General features: G+C 46.8%; 2 protein-coding genes across 2 annotated transcripts in view; one reads left to right on the top strand and one right to left on the bottom strand.

Annotated features, from left to right (window-relative positions):
• Dock5 (dedicator of cytokinesis 5) overlaps nt 1-9,755 on the top strand; it is a 111,185-nt gene extending 101,430 nt beyond the window's left edge. Inside the window, exons 45-52 of the mRNA XM_013034398.1 lie at nt 1,230-1,406; nt 2,633-2,716; nt 3,278-3,415; nt 4,057-4,223; nt 5,058-5,226; nt 5,883-6,024; nt 7,032-7,132; nt 7,816-9,755. Of these exons, the coding sequence (XP_012889852.1) occupies nt 1,230-1,406; nt 2,633-2,716; nt 3,278-3,415; nt 4,057-4,223; nt 5,058-5,226; nt 5,883-6,024; nt 7,032-7,132; nt 7,816-7,920 (1,083 nt within the window). The 3' untranslated portion in view covers nt 7,921-9,755. The remainder of the gene's footprint in view (nt 1-1,229; nt 1,407-2,632; nt 2,717-3,277; nt 3,416-4,056; nt 4,224-5,057; nt 5,227-5,882; nt 6,025-7,031; nt 7,133-7,815) is intronic.
• Nucleotides 9,756-15,294: 5,539 nt separating this feature from the next.
• Nucleotides 15,295-19,218, bottom strand: Gnrh1 (gonadotropin-releasing hormone 1 (luteinizing-releasing hormone)). The gene is made up of 3 exons (XM_013034441.1): nt 19,066-19,218; nt 17,235-17,330; nt 15,295-15,360 (listed from the first exon to the last, which is right to left on the bottom strand). The coding sequence occupies exons 1-3, from the start codon at nt 19,216-19,218 to the stop codon at nt 15,322-15,324; spliced, it is 288 nt and encodes a 95-aa protein (XP_012889895.1). The 3' UTR covers nt 15,295-15,321.
• Between the last annotated feature and the right edge of the window lie 3,199 nt (nt 19,219-22,417).

Raw genomic sequence — 22,417 nt, 5'->3', positions numbered from 1 at the left:
AACAAAAAAGATTTCTTCCTGGGCTATGTATGTAATTCAGCGTTGGAGGGCTACCATAGCATATATGAGGCCCTGGTATGCAAGGGAGAAGGAGGTTTCTTTAATGATAGATTCCGTAGCATATTTCTGGTTGGCGTGGTGGTGCTGGGGTTTGAACTCAAGTCCCTGTGCTTGCCAGGCAGGCACTCTTACCAATGAGCCACACCTTCAGGCCTTAGGTATATTTTCTGGATTGAGTCTTTAGGAATGAACTCTGGAGTACTCCATGGGGCTGACAATGGGCCAAACCAAGGAGGTGGTTTTTCCGGACACCTGGTTTTGAAGACATTGCCTAGGAGGAAATGACCTCTAAGGCTATATCCTACATAGGGATGATTTCCATCCCAGCTCAGCCTGAAGATCCGAATCCACCTGTCGTCTCTGACTTTGGGTCAGCACAGAATCTATCCTAAGATACCCTGTACTTGGCTGTGCACAGGCCTCTGAGACCACTAGCTTCTCCTCACCAAGGAGGCAGAGAACGTTCACCGTAGACACTGCTGGCCGTGTGAGAGTGTCTCTTCTCTTCACCTGTCATGGCGCACCACAAAACTATCTGAGGAAACTTTGCCTGAGGAACACAGCTCTGATGTGTTTGTTCTCACATTTTCTGTAGAATCTTTGCCAGCAGGAGACATCCTTCCACCTGCTCAGGCCATTTGTTTTTGTGCCTTGGACTCAGGATCTCTCACTCATGCTTAGCTTTTTAGCTTGAGGCTGGTGATTTACTGCTTGAGCCACAGCTCTACTGCTGAGTATGCTGGTTAATTGGATTCCTTTGCCTGGGATGGCTTTTGTTGTTAGTGGTCGTGATGGTCATGGGGTTTGAACTCAGGACCCAGGAGCTGTCCCTGAGCTCTTTCACTGAAGGCTAGCACTCTACCACTTTGAGCATAGCGCCACTTCCAGTTTTCTGATTGTTCATGGGGGGAAAGAGTCTAGCAGACTTTCCTGTCCAGGCTGACTTTGAACCGTGATCTCAGCCTCCTGAGTAGCTAGGATTACAAACATGAACCACCCTGCCCTGCTAAGGTTATTTTAAATCGCTCACTTTGTATCAAAGCGGCATTGCTGCAGAAAAGCAAGCTAATTTAGACTAGGAGAATGGCCTGAGGGGAATGCTTATATTTGCTGCTGCCCCTGCTGTGGGCAGGGCTCACGCATGCCGCGTCTCTGTGCTCCTCCTCCAGGAGGAAATCAGCCCCTTGGAGAATGCCATAGAAACCATGGAGCTGACCAACGAGCGGATCAGCAACTGTGTGCAGCAGCACACGTGGGACCGGTCGCTCTCCGTGCACCCGCTGTCCATGCTGCTCAGTGGCATCGTGGACCCCGCCGTCATGGGGGGGTTCTCCAACTACGAGAAGGTGAGCACCCTACCCCACCCCACCCGAGCCACGGCCTCCACGGAGCCTTAGCGCAGCTGAGAAATCTGTTTCCTGTTCTGTGCTCTGTTGGGTGTTTCTTTGTTTGTTTTCATTGCTCTGCTCAGTGAATGAAATCATCAATAACTTCTTCCCTCCCCTAGTTCCTATGTGGTCCTCTCTGTAAAGCTGATGTTGGGAATTCATGTTGAGTTTTTGATTCCCCCATGATGGGCCTCAGTGGTAGGATTGAGCATTGATTGGTTGATGGGCCTCAGTGGTAGGATTGAGCATTGATTGGTGAGCATGGTTTTGTCAGGAAATCATAAACAGAGCCAGCACACATTCTCCTCAGAATGCCTTCACCTCTACACCCCATTTTGTCTCCAATATAACCTTTTGGATAGATGATTACTGAAAAAGGGCAGGTATTAATATAGTAGGAAACAAATGCACAGCAGTTCATAGCATGTGGAAGACAGGAAAACCACCAGTCACGTCAGCCTCTTCGTGAGATCTTTTGTTGCCAGGCTGGAATAGAACCCAGGGCCTTCCCCATGTTAGCCAAGTGCTTAACCATTGAGCTACACTGCTGGCTCTCACGTTTAATATCTGTACATGTGATTATTAACCTTTAGATATTGTCACTTGATCTTTTCTTCCTTCTTTGGGAAATCTGTTTTTTACTGGATGACACTTTGTGGATGATTTTATTTTATTTTATTTTATTTGGGTCCAGTCGTGGGGCCTGAACTCTGGGCCTGAGCATTGTCCCTCAGCTCTTCAGCTCAAGGCTAGCACTCTACCACTTGAGCCAGAGCGCCACTTCCGGCTTTTTTCTTGCTTATGTGGTGCTGAGGAATCGAACCCAGGGCCTCAGGCATGCAAGGCAAGCGCTCTACCACTGAGCCACCTTCCCAGCCCTGTGGATGATTTTATTGTATTAGCACACGTGTGCTCTCCCATATGTGGATTGGTGATTGCTGACAATGAACTCTGGCAAGGGATGTTCATGATCCCAGAGAGACCACTGGTTAGCGGTGCTCTTCAGTCACCCACTGTGGAGCAGGACTGCCCAGGAAAGGAATGAATGTGTAGTTAGACACGGCTGGTATTTGAGAACTGAAGACCTAGTTCACCTTTCCAGACCTCTTGTGTCACTGTGAAGATCAAGTTCAGAGAGGAGGGAAAGGGGGGTGCATTCCTAATGAATGTCTCCTCTGCTCTAGGCCTTTTTCACAGAAAAGTACTTACAGGCGCATCCTGAAGACCAGGAGAAGGTGGAGCTGCTCAAGAGACTCATAGCATTACAGGTACACAGAGCATTCGAGGTGTGCAGGGTACTGCAGGTGTGTACAGCATTGCAATGTGCAGAGCATCGCAGGTGCAGGGTGTTGCAGGTGTGTGATGCGGGCCTTGCACTCCATGGGCAGCCACAGCGCTTGGCTCCATGATACTCTCCAGGCAGGGCTGTATCTGCATGGCCTGATGTGGACACCCTAGCCATGGTCCTATTGGACAGAAACTGACAGTTAACCAGAGCCTCCCCAGAGCTGAGATGAACGTGCATAAGACACTGGTTTCCTAGCCTCTATTTCATGGACAGTGGTAGAAAGTACAGCCATCGACTCTTAGGCCCATTCCTTGCTGATCTACAGAAACAGCCAGAGTTGGGTGGGACCAGCCCCAGCTCTCGCCAGCCCTTCCTGGGTGGTGCTGGGTCTACTTGTGTCCTCACGTAGCCTTCCCTCAGTGGAGAAGTGGTGTTGGTATCCCATAGTAGCCCCTACCGGCTAACCTGTCCTGCCTCTGTCCTGCCCTGACTCCCCCTTCTCCTGAGCTGCCCGCCATCCCTGCTCTGCCCATCCCCGCAGATGCCCCTGCTCACCGAGGGGATCCGCATCCATGGGGAGAAGCTGACGGAGCAGCTCAAGCCTCTGCACGACCGCTTGTCCTCCTGCTTCCGGGAACTCAAGGAGAAAGTAGAGAAGCTCTACGGGGTCATCACACTGGTAAGCTGCGTCCGAATCGACCTCAGCGGTTCCCAGGCCCCTGTTTCCCTTTTATGACCTTGGCCGGCTTTCCCAGCCACAGCAGAAGCATAGCAAGGAAGAGCATGGAAATAGAGGCCGGAGAGAGACACACAGAGACACAAAGAGAAATGAGAATGTGACTGTCTTCTTTTGCCTTTGCCTTTCTTTTTATGTATGGTTTATTTTTATGCTGGAATTGGGGCTTAAACTCAGGGCCTAGGCCCTGTTCCCTGGGCTTTTGTGCTGCCGCTTGAGCTATAAGCTTCATCCCCATTGGAAAAAGTTCATAAGACTCCATCTCCAGTTAATCAGCAGAAAGCCAGGCTGAATACCAGCTGAGCCAGGAAGCTAATCCAGCACAAAGCCCTGAGTTCAAATCAGTGCACACCACTTCACTTCTGGTTTTTGTGGCTCAATAGAGATAAGAGTCTCAAGGCCTTTCCTGCCCAGGCTGATTTGAACCGCGATCCTCAGCTCTCGGCCTCCTGAGTAGCTAGGATGACAGGCGTGAGCCACCAGCGCCCGGCTTCGTTTCTTTTTTTCTTTTTTAAATTGAACAAACTGGGCAACTGCGTCAATCCTCCAGACCGCCTCACCCCGAGCGGCCGTGTGTTTTACAGCCATCCAACCTGACGGGGAGGAAGCAAAGCCGCACGGGCTCCCTCGTGCTGCCCTACATCATGTCCTCCACTCTGCGGAGGCTGTCTGTCACCTCCATGGCCTCCTCCGTGGCCTCCACCTCCTCCAACTCCTCGGAAAACACCTCTTCCAGGCCAGGATCTGATGGGTAAAGTTGCACCTGTACTCTCCTGGGGGGGGGCGGGGGAGGCTGGTTATTACCTGTTATGTTTGCCTGGGTCACCAAAGGGTCACATGGTCATTCCCCAGGAGAAAAGCCCCAAATCAGGCTCACTGTGGATCATACCTATAATCCCAGCTGTTCAGGAGGCTCAAATCCATAGATTTGTGGTCCGGGCCAGCTGGGGCAGAAAAGTCCATAAGACTCCATCTCCACTTAATCAGTAGAACACCAGGCTAGAGATGTGGCTTGAGTAGTTGAATGCCAGCTGAGAGAGCAAGTTAACCCAGCACAAAGGCCCATGTTCCAGCCTTAGTGCTGAGGATAAGAAAAAGCAGCTACTGCAAATTCAAAATGAAATCTCAGGATCCTACCACCTTCTCACAGACATCGAGACCCCTTGCCCTTGTGGGCACCCACCGAACTTTTCTTCCTTTCTATTGTTTGAAATATGTTTTATCATTTGTATTGACTGCATGAATTAATGATATAATCAGGGAATATGAAATCTCACGGGTAGAAAATATCCCTCCCTCCCTTCTTTTTTTCCTTCCTCCCTCCCCCCTTTCCTATCTTCTTTCATTTCTTCCTTCCTTTATTTCTTTCTTCTTTCCTTCCTTCCTTTTGTGGAATATATTTCTGCATGCATTTGATAGTCTCATTTCTGTACATCCTACCCCAGGATGTTTGTTCACTAGCAATTGATTATTAGAAATTCAGGTAAAGCTGGCCTGGGGGAGGCCTGGTCCTGATTCTTGGCAGTTAGTTTCCCCCACCCTGTGACCCCTGTGGGTGACTTTCCTTCTCTTTCCTGGCTCACAGGTCAATCCTGGAGCCCCTTTTTGAGCGCAGGGCCTCATCAGGTGCCAGAGTTGAAGATGTCGCCCTCAGAGAGGACAGTGAGAACCGAATCAGCAGGTTCAAGAGAAAAGACTGGAATCTGAGCAAGTCTCAGGTCATTGCAGAGAAAGCTCCAGAGCCGGAACTGATGGTAAAACGAGCGATCAAACAAACACAGAGATAAGCAAAATAAGGGAGAGAGTGAAGGAAAGGGAGGGGAGGGAAGAGACGGGAAAAGGAAGAGACGGGAGAGGGGCAAGCCATGAAGGGGTGCCTGTGGGGAGCCAGGCCTCCCGGCAGCCGCCTCACCAGCGTGCGGTGGAGCCAAGTCACAGGCGGTGGGTAGAAACGCGTGCTGGAGAATTTTGTGTCTCTAAATCAATAGTGGTGATGAGACCTTGTGCCCACAGTGAAAACGGGTGTTACCTTATGAACTCGTGGTTCCGTGAGTCAGCCCAAGCATGATTGTTTTTCTTCCTTTTTTAACTCAAAAAGGATAGTTTGTCTGACCATGAGCCACATCAATTTGTTAAAGAGTGGCAAGGGCAATGTTTTCCTGGGCAGTGGAGATGGCTTATTTCCCACTTAAACGATGCTGCAGCCAGCCAAAAGAGCTTCTATGGATCAGAGTGATGCCCAGTTCGGGTGTCTGCCAGGGTGCCCACCGGAGGATAAAGTGGTGACCTTTAAAAGTGATTCCTGACACTCAGCCCTGTGCAGATTCCTCTAGCGCTGTCCAGAGCGTTGTTGATCTCACCCTTGCTCCCTGTCAGAATGCTTTAATCTAGTTTCCTCTCGGCTCACTAGAGTCCAGCCAGAAAAGTACCGAGGCCCAAGAGTCTCCAGCTGGTGGACAGTCGGCTGACACCCTTTCCTAGCTGCTCTCCTCCTCCTCCCTCCACGCCCTTGAGCCCGCCTCCGCTCACGCCCAAAGCTACCAGGACCCTAAGTAAGTTATCTTGTGCCACTTACGTTCTTACGTTATTGTTGTTTAATGAAATCTGGGCACGTTTTTAACCAAACCCACCACATAAAACACCAGACTGTTGTAAAGTTGATTCAGTTCAGGGGATACTAGAAGTTCCCGAGGTTGGGCAGGCCCTCTGGGTGCAGGATGGACTGTTAAATGTCTCATAGACAGGCAAAGAATGCAGCTGGTCCCTTCACAGCTGCAAAGGGATAGATGAGGAACGTGAAGGCTGAAACAGGTCAGGGTAAAGTAACTTTGGAACCAACTCTTGAGTGGTGAGACCTGTAAAAGGGCAGGAAAAAAGCTTTAATGCCATATCTTACAAGGCAGTGAGACATGGAACTACTGTTATGCAAGTGCTTGAGACAAATGAGGAAGACCCCGTAGCCCAGAGCCTTAAGGGAAGTCCGTCTACCAGTGCTTAATGGGACACAGGATGGCCCGAGAGCCAGGCATGGCAGGGGTGATTTCTGGGTGGATATGGGTATTTCCCTGAGTGGCATGTCAGACTACAGAAAAATACCCTCAGTCCCAGAAAACGTCCTCATGTTCAGCTTACTAGTTTGAAGACAAATGGACAATAAAGGAATATTTCGGGGGACACAGAAATGGAAGAGCAAAGGGTGAACAAATGTACCAGTGGTACTCACTAGACACTGTGTGGAAACTGGATTGTACAACTTTTTGGGTGGGGAAGAGAGAGCGAAGGAAGGGGTGACATTGTCCAAAAGGAAATGGGCTCAGTACCTGATTTATATGACTGTAACCCCTCTGTACATCACCTTCATAATAATCATCTTAAAAACAGAATTTTCAGTTGGGAACGTGTTGGGAAGCGTTTTGGTGAGTGAAGGGTGGGGTAAGAGGCCTTCTTTCCATCACTGAAACCGTAGAAACGCGCTCCAGCAATTTGATTGGCCAGCCTGGTTCAGGTGCCCTGTGGCCAGCATTGCTTCTCTCCGCTTCCCTTCCTGTGTCATTTCCAGGTTCCCCATCCTTGCAGACAGAAAGACTGGTGACTTCTGCCCCCCCTCCACCTCCCCCCAAAAGCAAGCCCTATGAGAACAGCCAGAGGAACTCTGCTGAGGTAGGAGCCTGCCCCGGGGTGTGGTTGGCCCATGTGTGGGGGCCCCAGGGGTGGGCGCAGAGCCCTCCCCCAGGAGCACAGCACTCCCAGCACAGGATTCCCGGCTGTCAATCACGGAGGCTGACCCTCGTCCATCCCTAAAAGCTAGAGACTGGTGAAAGCTGTTCACGCTGCCCACGGAAGACGCATCCTCTGCCCCTCACACTGGGCTGCAGTGGGGTCTAGTGTCTGGATTCACACCCAGAATTCACTTCTGTGTGGAGTGCAAGGCAGTTTTGCTGGGAGCCCTCTGATGGCTGGCTGACTTCCTTCCTTCCTTCCTTCCCTTCCCTCCCTTCCTTCCTTCCTTCCTTCCTTCCTTCCTTCCTTCCTTCCTTCCTTCCTTCCTTCCTTCCTTCCTTCCTCAAGTATGGACTGATGACTGCTAGGCATCTGCCAGGTGTTCAGGGATGTGTGTATGTGTGTGTACATATGTGTATGTGTAAATGCATGTGTTTACATGTGTGTGTTTCTGATCAGCTCAAGGGAAACCAGGAGTGTAAATGCAAATCACACACACACACACACACACACACTTTTTTTAAACCTTACATAGCAATTCAAAGCCAAAGCAGAGTTTGGAAACTGAGGGAGGGCAGGGGGAGGAGAGGAGCCCCTTCTAAAGGCATGTGTCTGCTCCCCAGATCGCACCCCCACTGCCTGTCCGCAGAGAAGCCAGAGCCCCGCCCCCACCCCCTCCCAAAGCAAGGAAATCCGGCCTGGGGCCTTCGGAGCCGGGAGCGCAGTGAGGACCCGTCCGCCCATATTTCTGCACCTCCAGTGCCTTGGACAGACACTGCCAGACAGCCGGTCTTGGGAGAGTGGCTGCTTAGAGGGCCAGGACACTGCTCAGCAGGTCACAACCACTTTTGTTCTTTCAAAAGCTGCAGTAGAGGCTTGGGGCCATGCTCCTGGCCTCCAGTATACCTGGGATTCCAGAGCTGCCCGTGCATGCATGCTCGCCAGGCCAGCTCATCTTCGCCGTGATTCCACTGCAGAAGTGGAGGCCGGTTAGTGCAGTGGGGGGAGCACAGCTCAGGAGCCAACTTCCGGGTGGAGTCTGAGTTTGGCTGCGGAAGAATAAGGCCGGATCTGCTTGCTCTTCTCCCATGCACAGCCCTGTGCCACGCATGCAGTGTGGTAGAAGTGGCTGGCCTCAGGCGCACTCTGGGAGCCGACAGCTGCTGTGTCTGCAGTGCCCACCGCTTGCAGGTGTGATCCACACTCCACGTGAACGGGGTTGCTCCTGACCAGAGATTCCTTCGAAGCTCTTTTGCTCACGGACTTTCTGCTCCTCTTCCCGCCCTGAGGCTCACGTCCCTGGCTGGATGGGACCGCAGTGCCCGGCTCTCCAGCTCTGTTCCACCGTCTTTGCAATGACGCAGCAGCCCGAGTCTGCTGCCTGATCTCACCCTGGAGAATGCAGTGTTTCCTTTTGATTATTTATTCTTCTTGATCATGGAGTTAATTTGATTACTAATGGTACTAATGTCAGTGGACCTGTCAGAATGATAACTGGAGTGATTTGGAGGACCAAATACACATACCAAAACCCCAGGGAGCTTAAAGGCCACATAGAAGACTCCTTGTAAAAAGAAGTCGAAGCTGAACACGAGAAGTGGTGCTCTTGTATCTTACTAATAACTAGCTTGCTAGCTGTCCCCTGATGATACATCCACCTGGAAGAAATCTCTGATAAGGTCTTTAATACCTAGCCCTATTGGACAGGATTTGAAATGTCCCAGTTATTTTGGTAGTGTTTCGATGTTGGTGGCAAGCTCAGGCTGGAGGTAGGGGAGAAGATGCTGAAGGGTCTCCCCCAAGACCTCTCCCAAAATCCTTTCCCCCCATATCCGAGAGTGCAGAGAGAGATTTGAGGTGTTGAGGACCTGCATTGGGCTGCCAGCCCCTTAGTTCGTGTGCATCATCAGCCGCCGTGTTCATCGCAAGGACCAACAAAACCAAAGCCTGTGAGACAAGCTCTACCACCACTCCAGAATGTAGCGTACACATTCTAGAAGAGTTATGGAAATGCTTATTCTTTGCCCTCAGGAGAGCCTCCAATGTGATTATGAAAAAAAACAACAGCAAAACATGGGCTTTCAATTTTTAAACCCACTTATCTCAAATTCCAGTGTTTGGCAGACTCCTGCAGAGCACCGGAGTCCTCTGAGCATTCGCTCTGTCGCTCTGGAAAGTGTGGATGGTCCTGCCGCACAGGATCCTGGAAGGCTCACAGGACTTGCGAGTTGGGCCTCTCTTCTCTGAGAGGCCTAGGTATGGTGTAGAATACCCTAAGGACATTATTGATACTATTTCTTTTTATTCGACATAATGAGGAGTGTGTGTGCAGATTAGTTCTGTACCTACAGCCCTTCTCCAAAACAGGGCATTGGGGGTCATGTCTTACATGGTAATTTATGAGGAGAGAAAATGTTAATAAGGTTGGGAGTGGATCTTAAAGGGAAAGCACTAAGGCCTGCAGAGCAAAATGGGGACAACAAAGGCAGATAGGAGACCCTGGTATTCTCTGAGCAGATCTGCCAGTGCCCAGATGAATTCTTTTATGATTCCCTCTCCAAATTACTGGTGTGTGTGTGGGGAGGGGAGAACAGCTCTTTACTTCCAGAAGCCAGGAAGGGCTTGTCAGTATGAGATTGCAAAGAGACTGGACGATCCGCTTCTTTGGCAAGTTTGTGGAGTAGAAGAGTCACATGTTTGACAAAAAGTCATAAATAAAGCCAGCCCTGGAGTCAAAAGGGAAGACAGCAAAGATCACGTTTGGAATAGAAGAGAAAGGAGAAAAAGGGTGGAACTGGCCTTTATTTTTCCTTATTGGGAGCTCTGGAGACTGAGCCCTTCAAAATTGTTATAGGCTCTGTAAGGATTGTTCTATAGTTTATTTCTCTCCCTCTTCATCCTGATGACTCATCTTGCCTTGAGACTGCTTTTTTGAAGATCATTTCTATCCAGTATGTACTAAGTTCTTACTGAGATCCCGGGACACGGGACTAGGGTCTCAGCATGCAGCAAGTCGATGTTCAATGCAAATAGCAGACCATTCCTAGCCGTGTGCTATAGGATTGGACAGGGTATTCAGCTAAAACTGTGGCCCTAACTCAGGGTGCTGGGCCACAGTTCTCTCCCACTCTTTTGGCTTCCCTCCTAGACTCAAGTTTCAGTCATGCTCTCCTGCCAGGGAAGCTCACTGCAAACTCAGAATAAAACAGTGTGGAACGGGATTTATGACAACCTACCTTTGTTAACTCTTTATCTCCCCCAGGTAGCGGGCAACTTCTTATTGTAAAACAGAGATGGGCCATTCCCACAGTTCAGGGCACAAATATTAGAGGTACCCGTGTCACAGACACAAACAAGACTCTTCCTGCCACCCCAGGAGGTGTCCACAGGTGTGGGGCACTGTGTTGTGAAAGATTTTATTTAGAAGGACCCACAAGTTTGTGCCTTTTTCTTCACTCAGGTATCACGCAAAGGGGAGAGATACCCCTCATACCACCATACATAATAATAACTATAAAGTTATATACCTTCCAGAAAGTCCATATTATCCCATATCCTATACAGCCTAGCTCCTTTTCATTCTAAGTGAACCAAAATGAAGGCAACTTAGGAGGAAACTTCTGTACTAAAACTTTGAGGTCCACATACTGGAATCCTCCCCCTCTCCTTTTATTTTTAAATCCCAACTTGGTGCTTTGACCTTTGACTCTTAACTTTTGACACATGCTTTGATTTTTTTTTTCTTTTAAACACCAAATGATTCAGGCTGGGGATGTAGCTCAGTAGTAGAGTAGTTGTTTAGTAGGTTCAAGGCCTTGGGTTACATCCCCAAGACTACCAAAAAAAAAAAAACCACCAAAAAACAGATTTATGAACATTGAAATAATGGTTCTTGTGTACATTGTTGAAATGTTGACACAAATTACCATAATTCTCTGTAGAATCTTGTTAACAAAGCCATGGCCATAATTGTCTTCAGATTTTATCAGCCTGGCCTACTATGTGACTTCTGTTTCTATATAATAGTCATACCGTCTTTCCCTGTGTCATTTGGGGAGTTGATAAACATTGCTTCCTTAGAAGTCTACAAAGATAAGTTGGAAAAATGTTTTCTGGCTGGAGTCAGAGTTAAGCCATCAGTTCTAACATACAAGTAGAAGAGCTTGCCTTTCTGATGAATGATTCCAGGTGGATTTTCAAGCTCAGCCAAAGCTAATCTCCTATACATGCTGCCCAAACTCATCTCTCAGTCACCCTTTGAGAGCTGTTCATCCAAACTTGGTGAAAACCTCCTTTGCTATGATTTTGTAACGAGTTGGGGTTCGTGCACAGACGATTAGGTGCTGTGCATTGAAGTAGAAGAGTTTTGTTCAGATTTGCTGTTATTTATTTTTTAAATTAAAAATGGAAATGTATTTTAAAGTTTATTATGTGTTTAGTTTTGTCGTTACTCTTAACGAATTGAAATCATGAATGTTGTAATAGGTCCTTTATTGACACCTTCTTCAAAACCCATCCCCCAAGAAGCCCAGGAGCTCCTTCACTACAGCCCTGTGCCTTGCGTCTTGACCTGTGGGGCCTCGTGTCATCTCGTCAGGGAACTAATAAAAACGCAAACTGCTTGCTTCTTTCTTGCCTTTCCTATCCATGCAATTGGTATCGGAACCCCCAGCCTTCCGACGAGAATTCATTTAGTATGAAGCAAGCATGCCTTTCCCTGGCTCCCCTGGTGGCTCTCCGCTATAATTTTAAAACTACTTAGAAGGCTGAGATCTGAGGATTGTGACTGGAAGCCAGACCGGTAGCTAAGTCTGTGAGACTCTATTCCAATTAGCAACTAAAGAGCTGGAAATGGAGCTGTGGCTCAAGTGGAAGAGCGCCAGCCTCGAGCACAAAACTCAGGGACAGTGTCCAGGCCCTGAGTTCAAGCCACAAGACTGGCACAATAAATAAACAACTATAAAAAAGTAAAAGTGAGCCTGCCTTGTTCCTGGAATCATTATATGTGGTTCTGACCAAGTGTGGTTAAGTAGATGATAAATATTTCGAAAACAGTAACTTTTAAGTTCCTGCATGTGCAGTTCAGGGGTGCAGACAGGTGCTCAGCCTGGCCTGGGTTACCATTAGTCTTGTTTTAATAGTTGTGTGATCTGCTGCTTCTCTGTCCTTACCTCTGTGAAAATCTGCTTCCCCAGGGAGCAAACGGTATCCCCTCTCACCCCCCAAAGCAAGGCAAAAGTGACCACACTGCACGGAAGTGACCAAGTGAACTGGGACTCGGGAAGGCACGATGTGAGAAACCAGAGTCGTGAGCATGCGCGGGGCTTTGTGTCCGAGGTCGTGTTTCATGAGCATGCACAGGGCTTTGTGTCCGAGGTCCAGAATCGTGAACGTGTTCAGTGTTCCCACCACGGTGGTCTCTGTGAAACCACACACCCGTGGACACCCAGCCTCCGTGTACAAAGGTTCTGTTGTTCAGCACAGATAAAGGCAAAAGTAAAGGAGAGAAATTAAGAGGATCTAGCTAGGGCCCAGAGAATCTGTTACTCTGTAAAAGCAATAATGCTCCACGCATAATTAGGCAGGTGCTTGTTAAAAGTTGCAGGCAGGGTGTGGGCCTCAAAGACCGAGTGAACGCATGGGGCTGGGACCTAGGATTCCCACTGAGAAACCCCCCTCTCCTCCATGAGCGGGATCTCCCCGGGCTGGGAGCTCCTGCGGGGATTTTTGGCTATTTCTAGCTCTACAATGCTAAAAGCTATTATGAAAAGGATCCGCCTATTTTCATGCCATTCTTTTTTGCTACTCGATGATGTAAGGCCACAGACATTGGTGAATGTATCACACAAAGTACATCATTTTTGTAGGTTTGCTCACTTTTTTTTTAAGGCTGCAGACTTCAAGTAACATGGATGAGGCCTTGCAATCGAAGGGATGGATCCAGTGCTCAAAGTCCACGGATCGAGTGCTCCTGGGTGCAAACTCTGCTGAGTTGCAGGCCCCTAGATAGATTCTATCAGAAGCCGTAACAGCAGTGTCCATCAGCTGGGCAGGATCTTATTCACTTGAGCTCTGCAGCTACCTCCAAAGAAACTTCTCCAGAGAGGAGATGTGCCCGTGGAAATCTGATGTTCCAAGTACAACATATACATTAAGTGTCATGGTACCTTTAAGAATGTATTTGAGAGTGTAGGTTATATTTGTTTCATAAAAAAATAGTTGCTGAGTGATTGGCAAATAGAAGCTCAGCTCCTGCTTGTATGTATTAGTGAAATAACACGATTGTTCTTTTGTTCCACGAATGGACTACAGATCTCATCACTCCCCTACTTTTCTGACCCCTGTTCAAATTTCTTAGCATCTTCTTTGTGGGTGGAAGGGCAGGGAGTAGGGGAGCAGAGGTTTCATTTGTCTAATGAGGAGAGAAAAAGGAGCCTACACATTTCCCGTGAAGTTTGTGACTTAGACATTACCTAAGCTGGGATGTGTTGTTTTGGTGGTACTGGGGTTTGAACTCAGGACCTCACACTTGAAAGGCCCCACACTTGAGATGTGCTCCCACCCTCTCTTCCCCCCCCCCTTTAGTGATTCTTTCAGATAGATCTTTCATTCTTTGCCCCAAGACCAACCTCAGAAGTGGATTCTCCTACCTCTCTACCTCCTGAGTAGTTAGGATTACAGGCATATACCAACCACCATGCTTGGCTATTGAGTTTTTCCAGTGGTCTCCTGGGCCATTTCATGGTGATCAGTGAGAATAAATGGAAACACTAGTGTTACAGTGCCTGGAGCCTATGGAGAACTACGGGTGAGGCTCAGAGTCCTGTTTCAGCTTCAATCCAGCTGTCAATCCAGCACTGGTGGACGTGGGAGCAGGCAGAACCAAGCAGGGCTCTTACCTCCCAGGAACTCAGTTTCCTCAGAACAAAGATAATCACACCTGTTTTCCCTCCATGGATTAGTAACAATGTTTGTGCGGTGGTGGTATGCCGGAGCCTGACTTTGGTCTTTGTGGAGAGGGTAGGGAGGTAATGCTAATTGAAGGCTGAGGGACGTGGGGACTCAGGCTCTTGTCTTCAGCGGACTGTCTGGACAGGCAGGTGGACACTTACTTTGGGTCTGCGGTCCTTCTAGTATTGTGGACGTGGTTACCTCTAAAGGTTCCTATGCTAGAAACTTGCCCCCAAGGTAAGGGTACATGAGGTAGGGAGACTTTAACGACTGGAGGTGTTTGGGTCACCGTGGCAGCTCCCTCAGGGTTAAGTCTTGGAGGTGGTTTCAGTCGGGACCACGTTCATTACCGTGAGGCCGTGGCCACTTCTGCATGTGCCCCCACCGTGCTTTGCCCACCACCTAGTTACCAGCGGCACACACGACGCCCTCTTCCTTAGGTTGTGACCTGGAAGGTGGATGTTCCCAGCCTCCAAAATCAGGAGCCAAGGTAAGCCTTTTCTTTACCAAGTGCCCAGATGTGGGCTTTGTGGTGTGTTGTGGTTGTTGTTGAGATATCTCAAGCTTGGCCTTGAACTCTCAGGCCTGAGTGTGGGAGGAGGCAGAGGTGTGGGTCACCTCATCCGGCAGCAGGAGTTAGACTAAGACGGCTGCACACTTTCTGTGTGTGCCTGGGCCAGCCTATGGAGCCCGAGGGTCACTAGACCAGCAGTCCCGTGAGACCCCTTCTCCCATCCCCAGGCCTTACTGGGGTTCCACCTGACTTTGCAAGGGGTGAGGACAATCTAGGGAGAGAACTCCTTCCCACATGGCAGGGAGTCGTGGCTCTGCCTTAACTTCTGTGACTAATGGTCAGACATGAAGTTCGGGTCCTATGGAAGCTAGATGAACCAGTGTCTTCTGATCAGCGTGCACGGAAACCGTGACTGTTGCCCTGTGGATTGACGGTGGGGGGAGGGGGAGCACAGACACTTGGTGTCACCTCATCCCCCTCCAGGGGAGTTAGATGTTTGCACATTTCTACCACTGTACCCATGGCACATCGCTTTATTAGGAAATAGGGCCGCTCAATGTGGGAATGTCTGAAAGTCACACGATACACCCATACATACATAATGAGTCACAAGTTTCTTTGTCACTGCTACACTTCAGAGTTGAGGAGACTCCAGCAGATGGACTTACATCTTCTGCCCTGTTTCCTCTTCAATCAGACTTTGCTGAAAAACACAGGTAACAAATAGTATCCAGTTTGATCCGGCCAGCTGAGTTTTGTTCTATGTGTGACATTTTGATTTCTAAAATAGGGATTGAGGAGGGGAAGGTGCATTTGTTGTCATGAACAAGACAGTACTAGAGAAGTCAGTAGATGGAAACTTTTCCCCCCAGTCATAGGGCTGGAAATCAGGGCGCCTAGGTGTTGTCCCTGAGCTCAAGGCCAGCACTCTACCACTTGAGCCACAGCACCACTTCTGGCTTTTTCTGAGTAGCTTATTGGAGAGTAGAGTCTCATGGCCTTTCCTGCCCAGGCTGGGCTAGCTTTGAACCAAAGTCCTCAGATCTCAGTCTCCTAAGTAGCTAGGATTACAGGTGAGAGCCACCAGCGTCTGGATTTGTTTTCTTTTGCTTGAGATAAGTTCCCATTGGGTAGCCCAGTTGATCTCAAACTGGTTTTGTGGACCAGGTTGACCTTAAACTCTCAATCCCTTCCTGCCTTAGTGTCCTGAGTACTGGGATTACAGGTATATGCCAACATGTCTTGCAAACTATGTCTTGTCAAACTGCTTACTAATAGTAGTAAGAAGAATAAAATCTATATAATAATAGCTTCAGGACAGAATATGAAGAAAGAGATGACAGCAATTTGTAATCAATGTGAATTAAACCAGCCTTTCTTTCAATTCCTTTGTAATGCCATGTTTGAGAGAATTCATTACTTATTATTTTTTATCAGATATTAAGAAAGTTTAGGACAAGAGAGGAAATAGAGATGTCTGCCCTTCTTCTTACTTGTCCTGAAGGCATGGGAGTTGAAATCATTCAAGAAAACTAAGTTTTATCTTCATACATGACTTATTCAGACTTTCCCTCTTCTGAGCATAATGGATAATTGACCATAATGCTTTTCAGACTGCTGCAAATAAGTGACCCGTGGAGCTCAAAGTGGCATTGCATTTTCATAGCTTCTGTATTCCATTTGATTTGTATTATGTTTTCCCATCAAAAGCCTACGTTATGACAGCCCCAGTATCTCATACCTATAATCTTAGCTACTCAGGAGGTAGAGATCTGAGGATCATGGTTTGAGACTCATCTCCAGTTCACTAGCAAAAAGCCAGAAGTAGAGCTGTGGCTCAAGAGATAAAGTGCCAGCACTGATCAAAAAGCTCAGGGACAGTATCCAGGCCCTGACTTCAAGTTCCAGTATTGGTGCCTATATTTAGTTAGTAGATTTCCATTTTGGGTGAGAATTTGTTCTACAAAAAAAAACAAAAACAAAACAAAAAACCGTAGAAATCAAATCTGTGGCTCTCTAAATATACCAGTTTGGACTTCTAAAATCCAAAGTGGAGAAAAATCATCTAGAGATGTTTCTGCTTTCGGCATTTCCCAGGATCCTCCAAAACCATGTCTTGGAACAATTGCTTAGGCAGCTGAGGGACCAGCTGAGTAGGTTTGATGGATGTACTTAGAGATTTAGAGTATAATTAGCCAACTGTACTCTAATTATACTTTAAGAATTAGCAGTGGGAAGAAATTTGTTGGCCAGAATTTGCAAAAAGTGTTGTCAAGATGTCAATGCAACTTCAGATGAGAAGACCAGCTCTTCCAGCAGGGAATGCTGTCTAGCCACACAGCAGGAACACGGAGAGATAAAAGGGACCCCAACAGTTAGGAAGGTAGCCCCCACCCCCTGGCAGTGCTAGGGGTGTTAGTAGTACTCAAACCTTTCCATCTCTATAGGGCTGAATCAAGATTACTTCCAGAAGACCTGGGGGCGTGGCTCAAGTGCTAGAGCCCTTGCCTAGCAGGAGGTTCTAAACTCAAACCCTAATATGGCCAGAAAGGAAAAGAGGAAATCATTTCTACTCACCAGAGCAGCACGCAGGTCCCTCAGGGGAGAATGAGTCTGGTGGACGTTGCATTCGAAGCGCTGGGGTTCTACCAGTTGATCTACCTCTTTGGCTATCTGAAGACAAAGAATATGATTGTTGGAGATGGGGCTGATTAGATGTAGTGGTATTTTCCATCTCCACCACAAATCATCTGTGGGGCGTGAGGTCCAGGAGTGGTAGACCCCAGAAAGAGGAAGAGAGTTGCAGCATCAGGATTGTGGGGAGACACTAAGGGCAGAGCTGCCATTGGACATTTTTTTTTTTTGCCAGTCCTGGGGCTTGAACTCACGGCCTGGGTGCTGTCCCTGAGCCTCTGTGCTCAAGGCTGGCGCTCTACCACTTGAGCCACAGTGCCACTTTTGGCTTTTTTGAGTAGTTTATTGGAAATAAGAGTTTCACAGGGACTTTTCTCCCTGGGCTGGCTTTGAACTGAACTGCAATCCTCAGATCACAGCCTCTTGAGTAGCTAGGATAACAGGCATGAGCCACCAGTGCCTGACCCATTGGGCATTTTTACACCAGGACTGGAGATGCTGTGGATAGGAAGGATAGACATGATGAAAGGAAGTACTTTGAGCCTATAAAAAAAAATGGTACACACAAAGAAACAAGAGCTTAGAGTTGTGAATAGAGTTGGCTTTTGCTTTCTGGCTTTACTGAGATTTATATATTATTTATATATTATTTATTATATATGTTTATTATATATTATATCTATTTACATATCATCTCTTGAGAGGAGACTTTCAGATTCTGGGACTTTATCTTTAGTTTCTCAAAAACAAACAAAAAACAAAAGCCATGCCTGTGGCTCATACCTGTAATCCTAGTTACTTAGAAGGCTGAGATCTGAGGATGGCAGTTCAAAGCTAGCCTGGGCAGGAAGTCTGTGAGACTCTTATCTCCAATTAACTACCAGAAAACTGGAAGTGACGCTGTGGCTCAAGTGGTAAGGCACTTGCCTTGAGATGAAGAGCTCAGGGACAGCGCCCAGGCCCAGAGTTCAAGCCCCACAACCACCACCAACAATAAAAAACTATTTATTTCCAGGTAAAACGAAATGGTTTTAAGTTTTTCCAGCTAATTTTCCCTTACTTTTTTATGTTACTCAGCTAACATAAATAGCTTTTTGCATGTGTGTCCTGGGACTTGAACTCAAGGCTTCTTGCTTTTGCTTAGCATTTTTCTCACCAATGGTGCTCTACCACTTGAGCTACACCTCCAGTTCTGTCTTTTGTCTTTCTGTCCACTCTACTTAATTGGAGATAAGAGATTCATGGATTTTTCTGTCAGGGCTGGCTGCAAACCTCAATTGTCAGGTCTCAGCTAAGAGGTGTAAGCTACCTGTGCTGGGCAAGAAGTCAGACTGTATAATTTTTTAAGTACCCCACGACAATGCTGGTACTTGTACTGTAATCTAACCTATATGAAATTAAATCTATACTTTTCTACTTCACAATATTTTCCTCCATAAGTTTGCTAACTCTTGACTCCAAGTCTCCAGGTTCTTTCTGCTTAAACGTCTGTCTCCCATCCATCCTCGATATGAAAGATGCTGATTGAATGTCATAGAGATCAGAGAGTCTGACACGCTGTCTTGCCCGTGTTGTCATTGGTCCTGACCTACTTCTTTCAGTCTTTGTCTGAATTGAAGGTAGGAAGATGGCTTCTGCAGTGTGCACATCTTATCTTCGGTGGCCTGTGTGTCCTGGGTAGTCATAGTCATGTCATAGTAGTAGTCATAGTCATAGTCATGACCAAACTGTAACAGATCAGCTAGATCTTACTTTGAAGCTGAGGGTGACTTACCTCTTGGAAAGAATCCAGCAAGTTCTCTGCATTTCTCTTCCCTCCGGGGCGCAATCCATAGGACCAGTGCTGGCTGGAGCAGGACTCCATGCACAGTGCCAGCAAAACAAGTGCAGCCAGCAGCTTTGGAACCGGCTCCATGCTGCGGGACATCCATACACAGAATGCACCAGTGGCAGTGGGGGGGAGGGGGGGAGGGAGGGGAGGGGGAAGAGTGAGGAACTACTCTGGTACAGCCCCGCATGGGTATTGTTAACCCTTCAGGGGAGGGATATGGGAGTCTCACGGTTTTTACACACAGGCATTGAAACAGAGAGACATCTGCTTGCTTGTTTGAGTTTCTAAACCACCAGGGACAAATCAAAACAAAAATGTGTAGACACGCGTGGGTGCGCGTGTGCACTCACACACACACACACACACACACACACACACACACTTTAAACTCTAATCTTCAGTTCTATTTTGTGCTCATTTTATTATTTGCTTATCAAAACCCAGGATTCAATTGTTATCAGTCCCATATTCTTGCCATTACATTTTACTCATTGGTTTTCAACTATTTTGCCTGGACCACCTGCTTTGAAAAGTAGTCCCTTACTAGATATTTCTGGCTCATATAATGTTGCTTAGCTTTCAGAGGCCTAGATGGTAGTACTAAGGACATTTTGCTGACAATCTGTCCTGAAGTCTTTCAAGTATTACTGCTGGCTTGTCTGTCTGTAACAATGACAGCACACCATATTGATCAAGGTGATGAGTCCTAGCACTTTCCTTGCTTGCTGAGAGCTTCTAATTGTTCTAATTGTCACCTGCCTCTAAATTAATTTTCATTTAATGGGGAAGTGGCTAAAATTAACTGGTCAATGAGCTTTTGGGTTCTTTTCAAAGGCTGCATTTGTGGGTGTGGCTAGGGTGACAAGGTCACTGAAGGTCAAGGTGTCCTTAGGCACCATCATACCTGGTCTTAACTTTTAGGGGTATAAAAAGCCCAGAGATATACAATAGCGCGCGCGCGCGCGCGCACACACACACACACACACACACACACACACACACACACACACACTTTACCTGTTTGGATGCAAAAGCCAACAGGATCTCAAGCTTCCTTTGAGGTGTGTTGCCTACTGTGATTCTTCTATTCTCCTAGCTTCCTTTTTATATGACATTTTGCTAGGCCATTGAAATCTTTCCTGCTGGTAAATTACGTTGCACATGAAAAAAAGGGTTTTTGTAATAGTCATTTTTAAAATAAAGCCCTTTAATGGTGTGTATAATTGGGACACCCGCTGGTGTATCTGTTAAGTTTACTTGTCTGGCCATTTAAAACCTCTGCTAAAACTTTTAGAGCTAAGACCCCCATTCAAAGAGATTAAGATCTTAATCTTAATTAAGATTCCCTTGGGGAAATTGGCAGCCTTCCCAAGAAAAAAGATGTCTGATATTAAGTGAGGTTAAATGTGTACACAAGAACTTCCTCCAGAGAGAATACGCAATTAGAAGTCGGGAGACTTGGAAGCTTGTCTTAGTTGTTAGGATTCCATTTGCACAAGGAAGGATTTAAACCAGGTGATCAGAGTTGTTTCCAATTTTAACCATGTGCTTTATTGATAGGTGACCATTGTCATTTTACCAACCCATACAGGACCCTAAAGCAGATGAGACCGAACATGAGGAAACACCCCCCAGTTCCTTTCCCACCAGTCCCTCACCAGTCCCTCCTGCCCTCTGAAGCCTTTGGTAGCATGAGAAAGGTAAGAAACCCAGCACTAAAACAGATGGAGAGTGAGAACATACAACACAGATGAAAACTGATGGATCTGCTTGGTTAATAGATACTTACAGTTAAAATAAGCAAACCCATGTACCCAGCGCATCAAGCACAGGGGAGAAACAAGTGTATGGAATAAGCACCCAAATGTTTCTTTGAGAGTCAGGGTCTAATATATTGCCCAGGCTGGTCTGAGAACTCGAATGATCTTTCTACCTCGGCCACCTTAGTGCTGGGATTGCAGGAAATGTGACACTAGCCTGGCAACTTTCTCCACATTCTATAGATATACCGCCCCCTACTCCAAGGCATGACTTTGGACATGTTATTCACACAAGCATTTAAAAGATAACTAGAACTCTTTACTCATTCATTACCTTCCTATAATTTACTGATTTATATAACCCATGATTGGCAAAGATTCTCTCCTATATCATCACCTGTTAGTAGGCCCTGGCATCTAGTCAGAATTCATTAAATATAGGTTTGAATAAATGAGTCAAGGAATGAATGAGGCAGCATTTTTTAAACCAGATTAGTCCTCATATTTCTTCTAATTTTGTTTTAAATATCTTCTCTGATAATTAAACCTTGATATACACTAAAAAACCCAACTTGTTCATGGAACTGGAAATAATGTCATTTTAAGGATTTCAAGTAAAGAGCCATATAAATTTCAAGTACATAGTTCACTTTCCCCTGGTTTGCCCAGCCTCTTTCATGATTGTTTTCCAGTTCTCCAGGGTGAAGATGGGGATACAGCTAGTGGGGAATTCTAAATTAAGACTGACTTGGAGTCATTTTAAGTATTTTAGATACGATGACTAGAGTAGAAGCTTACCTCACTCTACACACAAGGAGAGGTTATTTCTCAGTAAGAATTCGTTAGGTTTGAACAGTGTTGGTTCAAACTGTTTAATTCCGTTTCTTGAAGGGTGTACTTCTAAGTGTTGCTAAACAGAAACTCTGGTTTTGGTTATGACTACTGGGGATTCAAGTTAAGACTTGGGAGTCCTGTTATGTGGACCCCTTACTTCTAGACAAGAATCACAGGGTTTCTTGTAGGTGTCAATCAACTGGTATTGAACTTGAGAATTGCTCTGAAATGTTTAAGATGAACACAGAAACATGGTCTGAGATTATTCATTAAGCTGCACGCTCTCTAAATCTGCATTGGTCTGGTCTTAGGAACAGAAACCTTAAAGATAAAGGGAAAATTTGTGTCTTACTTTCTGTACTATTGGACGACCCAACTACTATGCAATTAAATGTGTTTTGATGTTTAGTGACCTGCTTTTTTGGGCATCTCATAACTCCATTTACTAACGAATTCAATTTAATAAACTGGGTTTAAGTTGGATTTTACTTTGTCCTATTTTATTCCTCCAAAATTGCTTCATTTCTAACACTGAAACACCTCAAAGTTATAATGATGATGATTTCATAAGCTTGCTGAAGGGCAGATGAAAAACATTTTTCCCCGTCCTAATGTAAAATCTCAGCAGGAAGAACTCAAGGTTAACTGCAGCTGACATGAATCACCAGGTGATGAAAGGGGCCCAGAAAGCTAATCCTCAC

This window comes from Dipodomys ordii, unplaced genomic scaffold (assembly GCF_000151885.1).
Source record: "Dipodomys ordii isolate 6190 unplaced genomic scaffold, Dord_2.0 Scaffold189, whole genome shotgun sequence".
NCBI lineage: Eukaryota > Metazoa > Chordata > Mammalia > Rodentia > Heteromyidae > Dipodomys > Dipodomys ordii.
This window is presented reverse-complemented; position numbering and strand designations above follow the sequence as displayed.

Coding starts and splice junctions, on each gene's coding strand:
- Gnrh1 (XM_013034441.1), bottom strand. CDS start 19,218: ATGTCCCGCAGCATGGAGCCGGTTCCAAAGCTGCTGGCTGCACTTGTT. Junction 17,331..19,065: donor TGCTGGATTCTTTCCAAGAG/GTAAGTCACCCT, acceptor CTTTGTCTTCAG/ATAGCCAAAGAGGTAGATCA. Junction 15,361..17,234: donor GGGACCTGCGTGCTGCTCTG/GTGAGTAGAAAT, acceptor TGTGTTTTTCAG/CAAAGTCTGATTGAAGAGGA.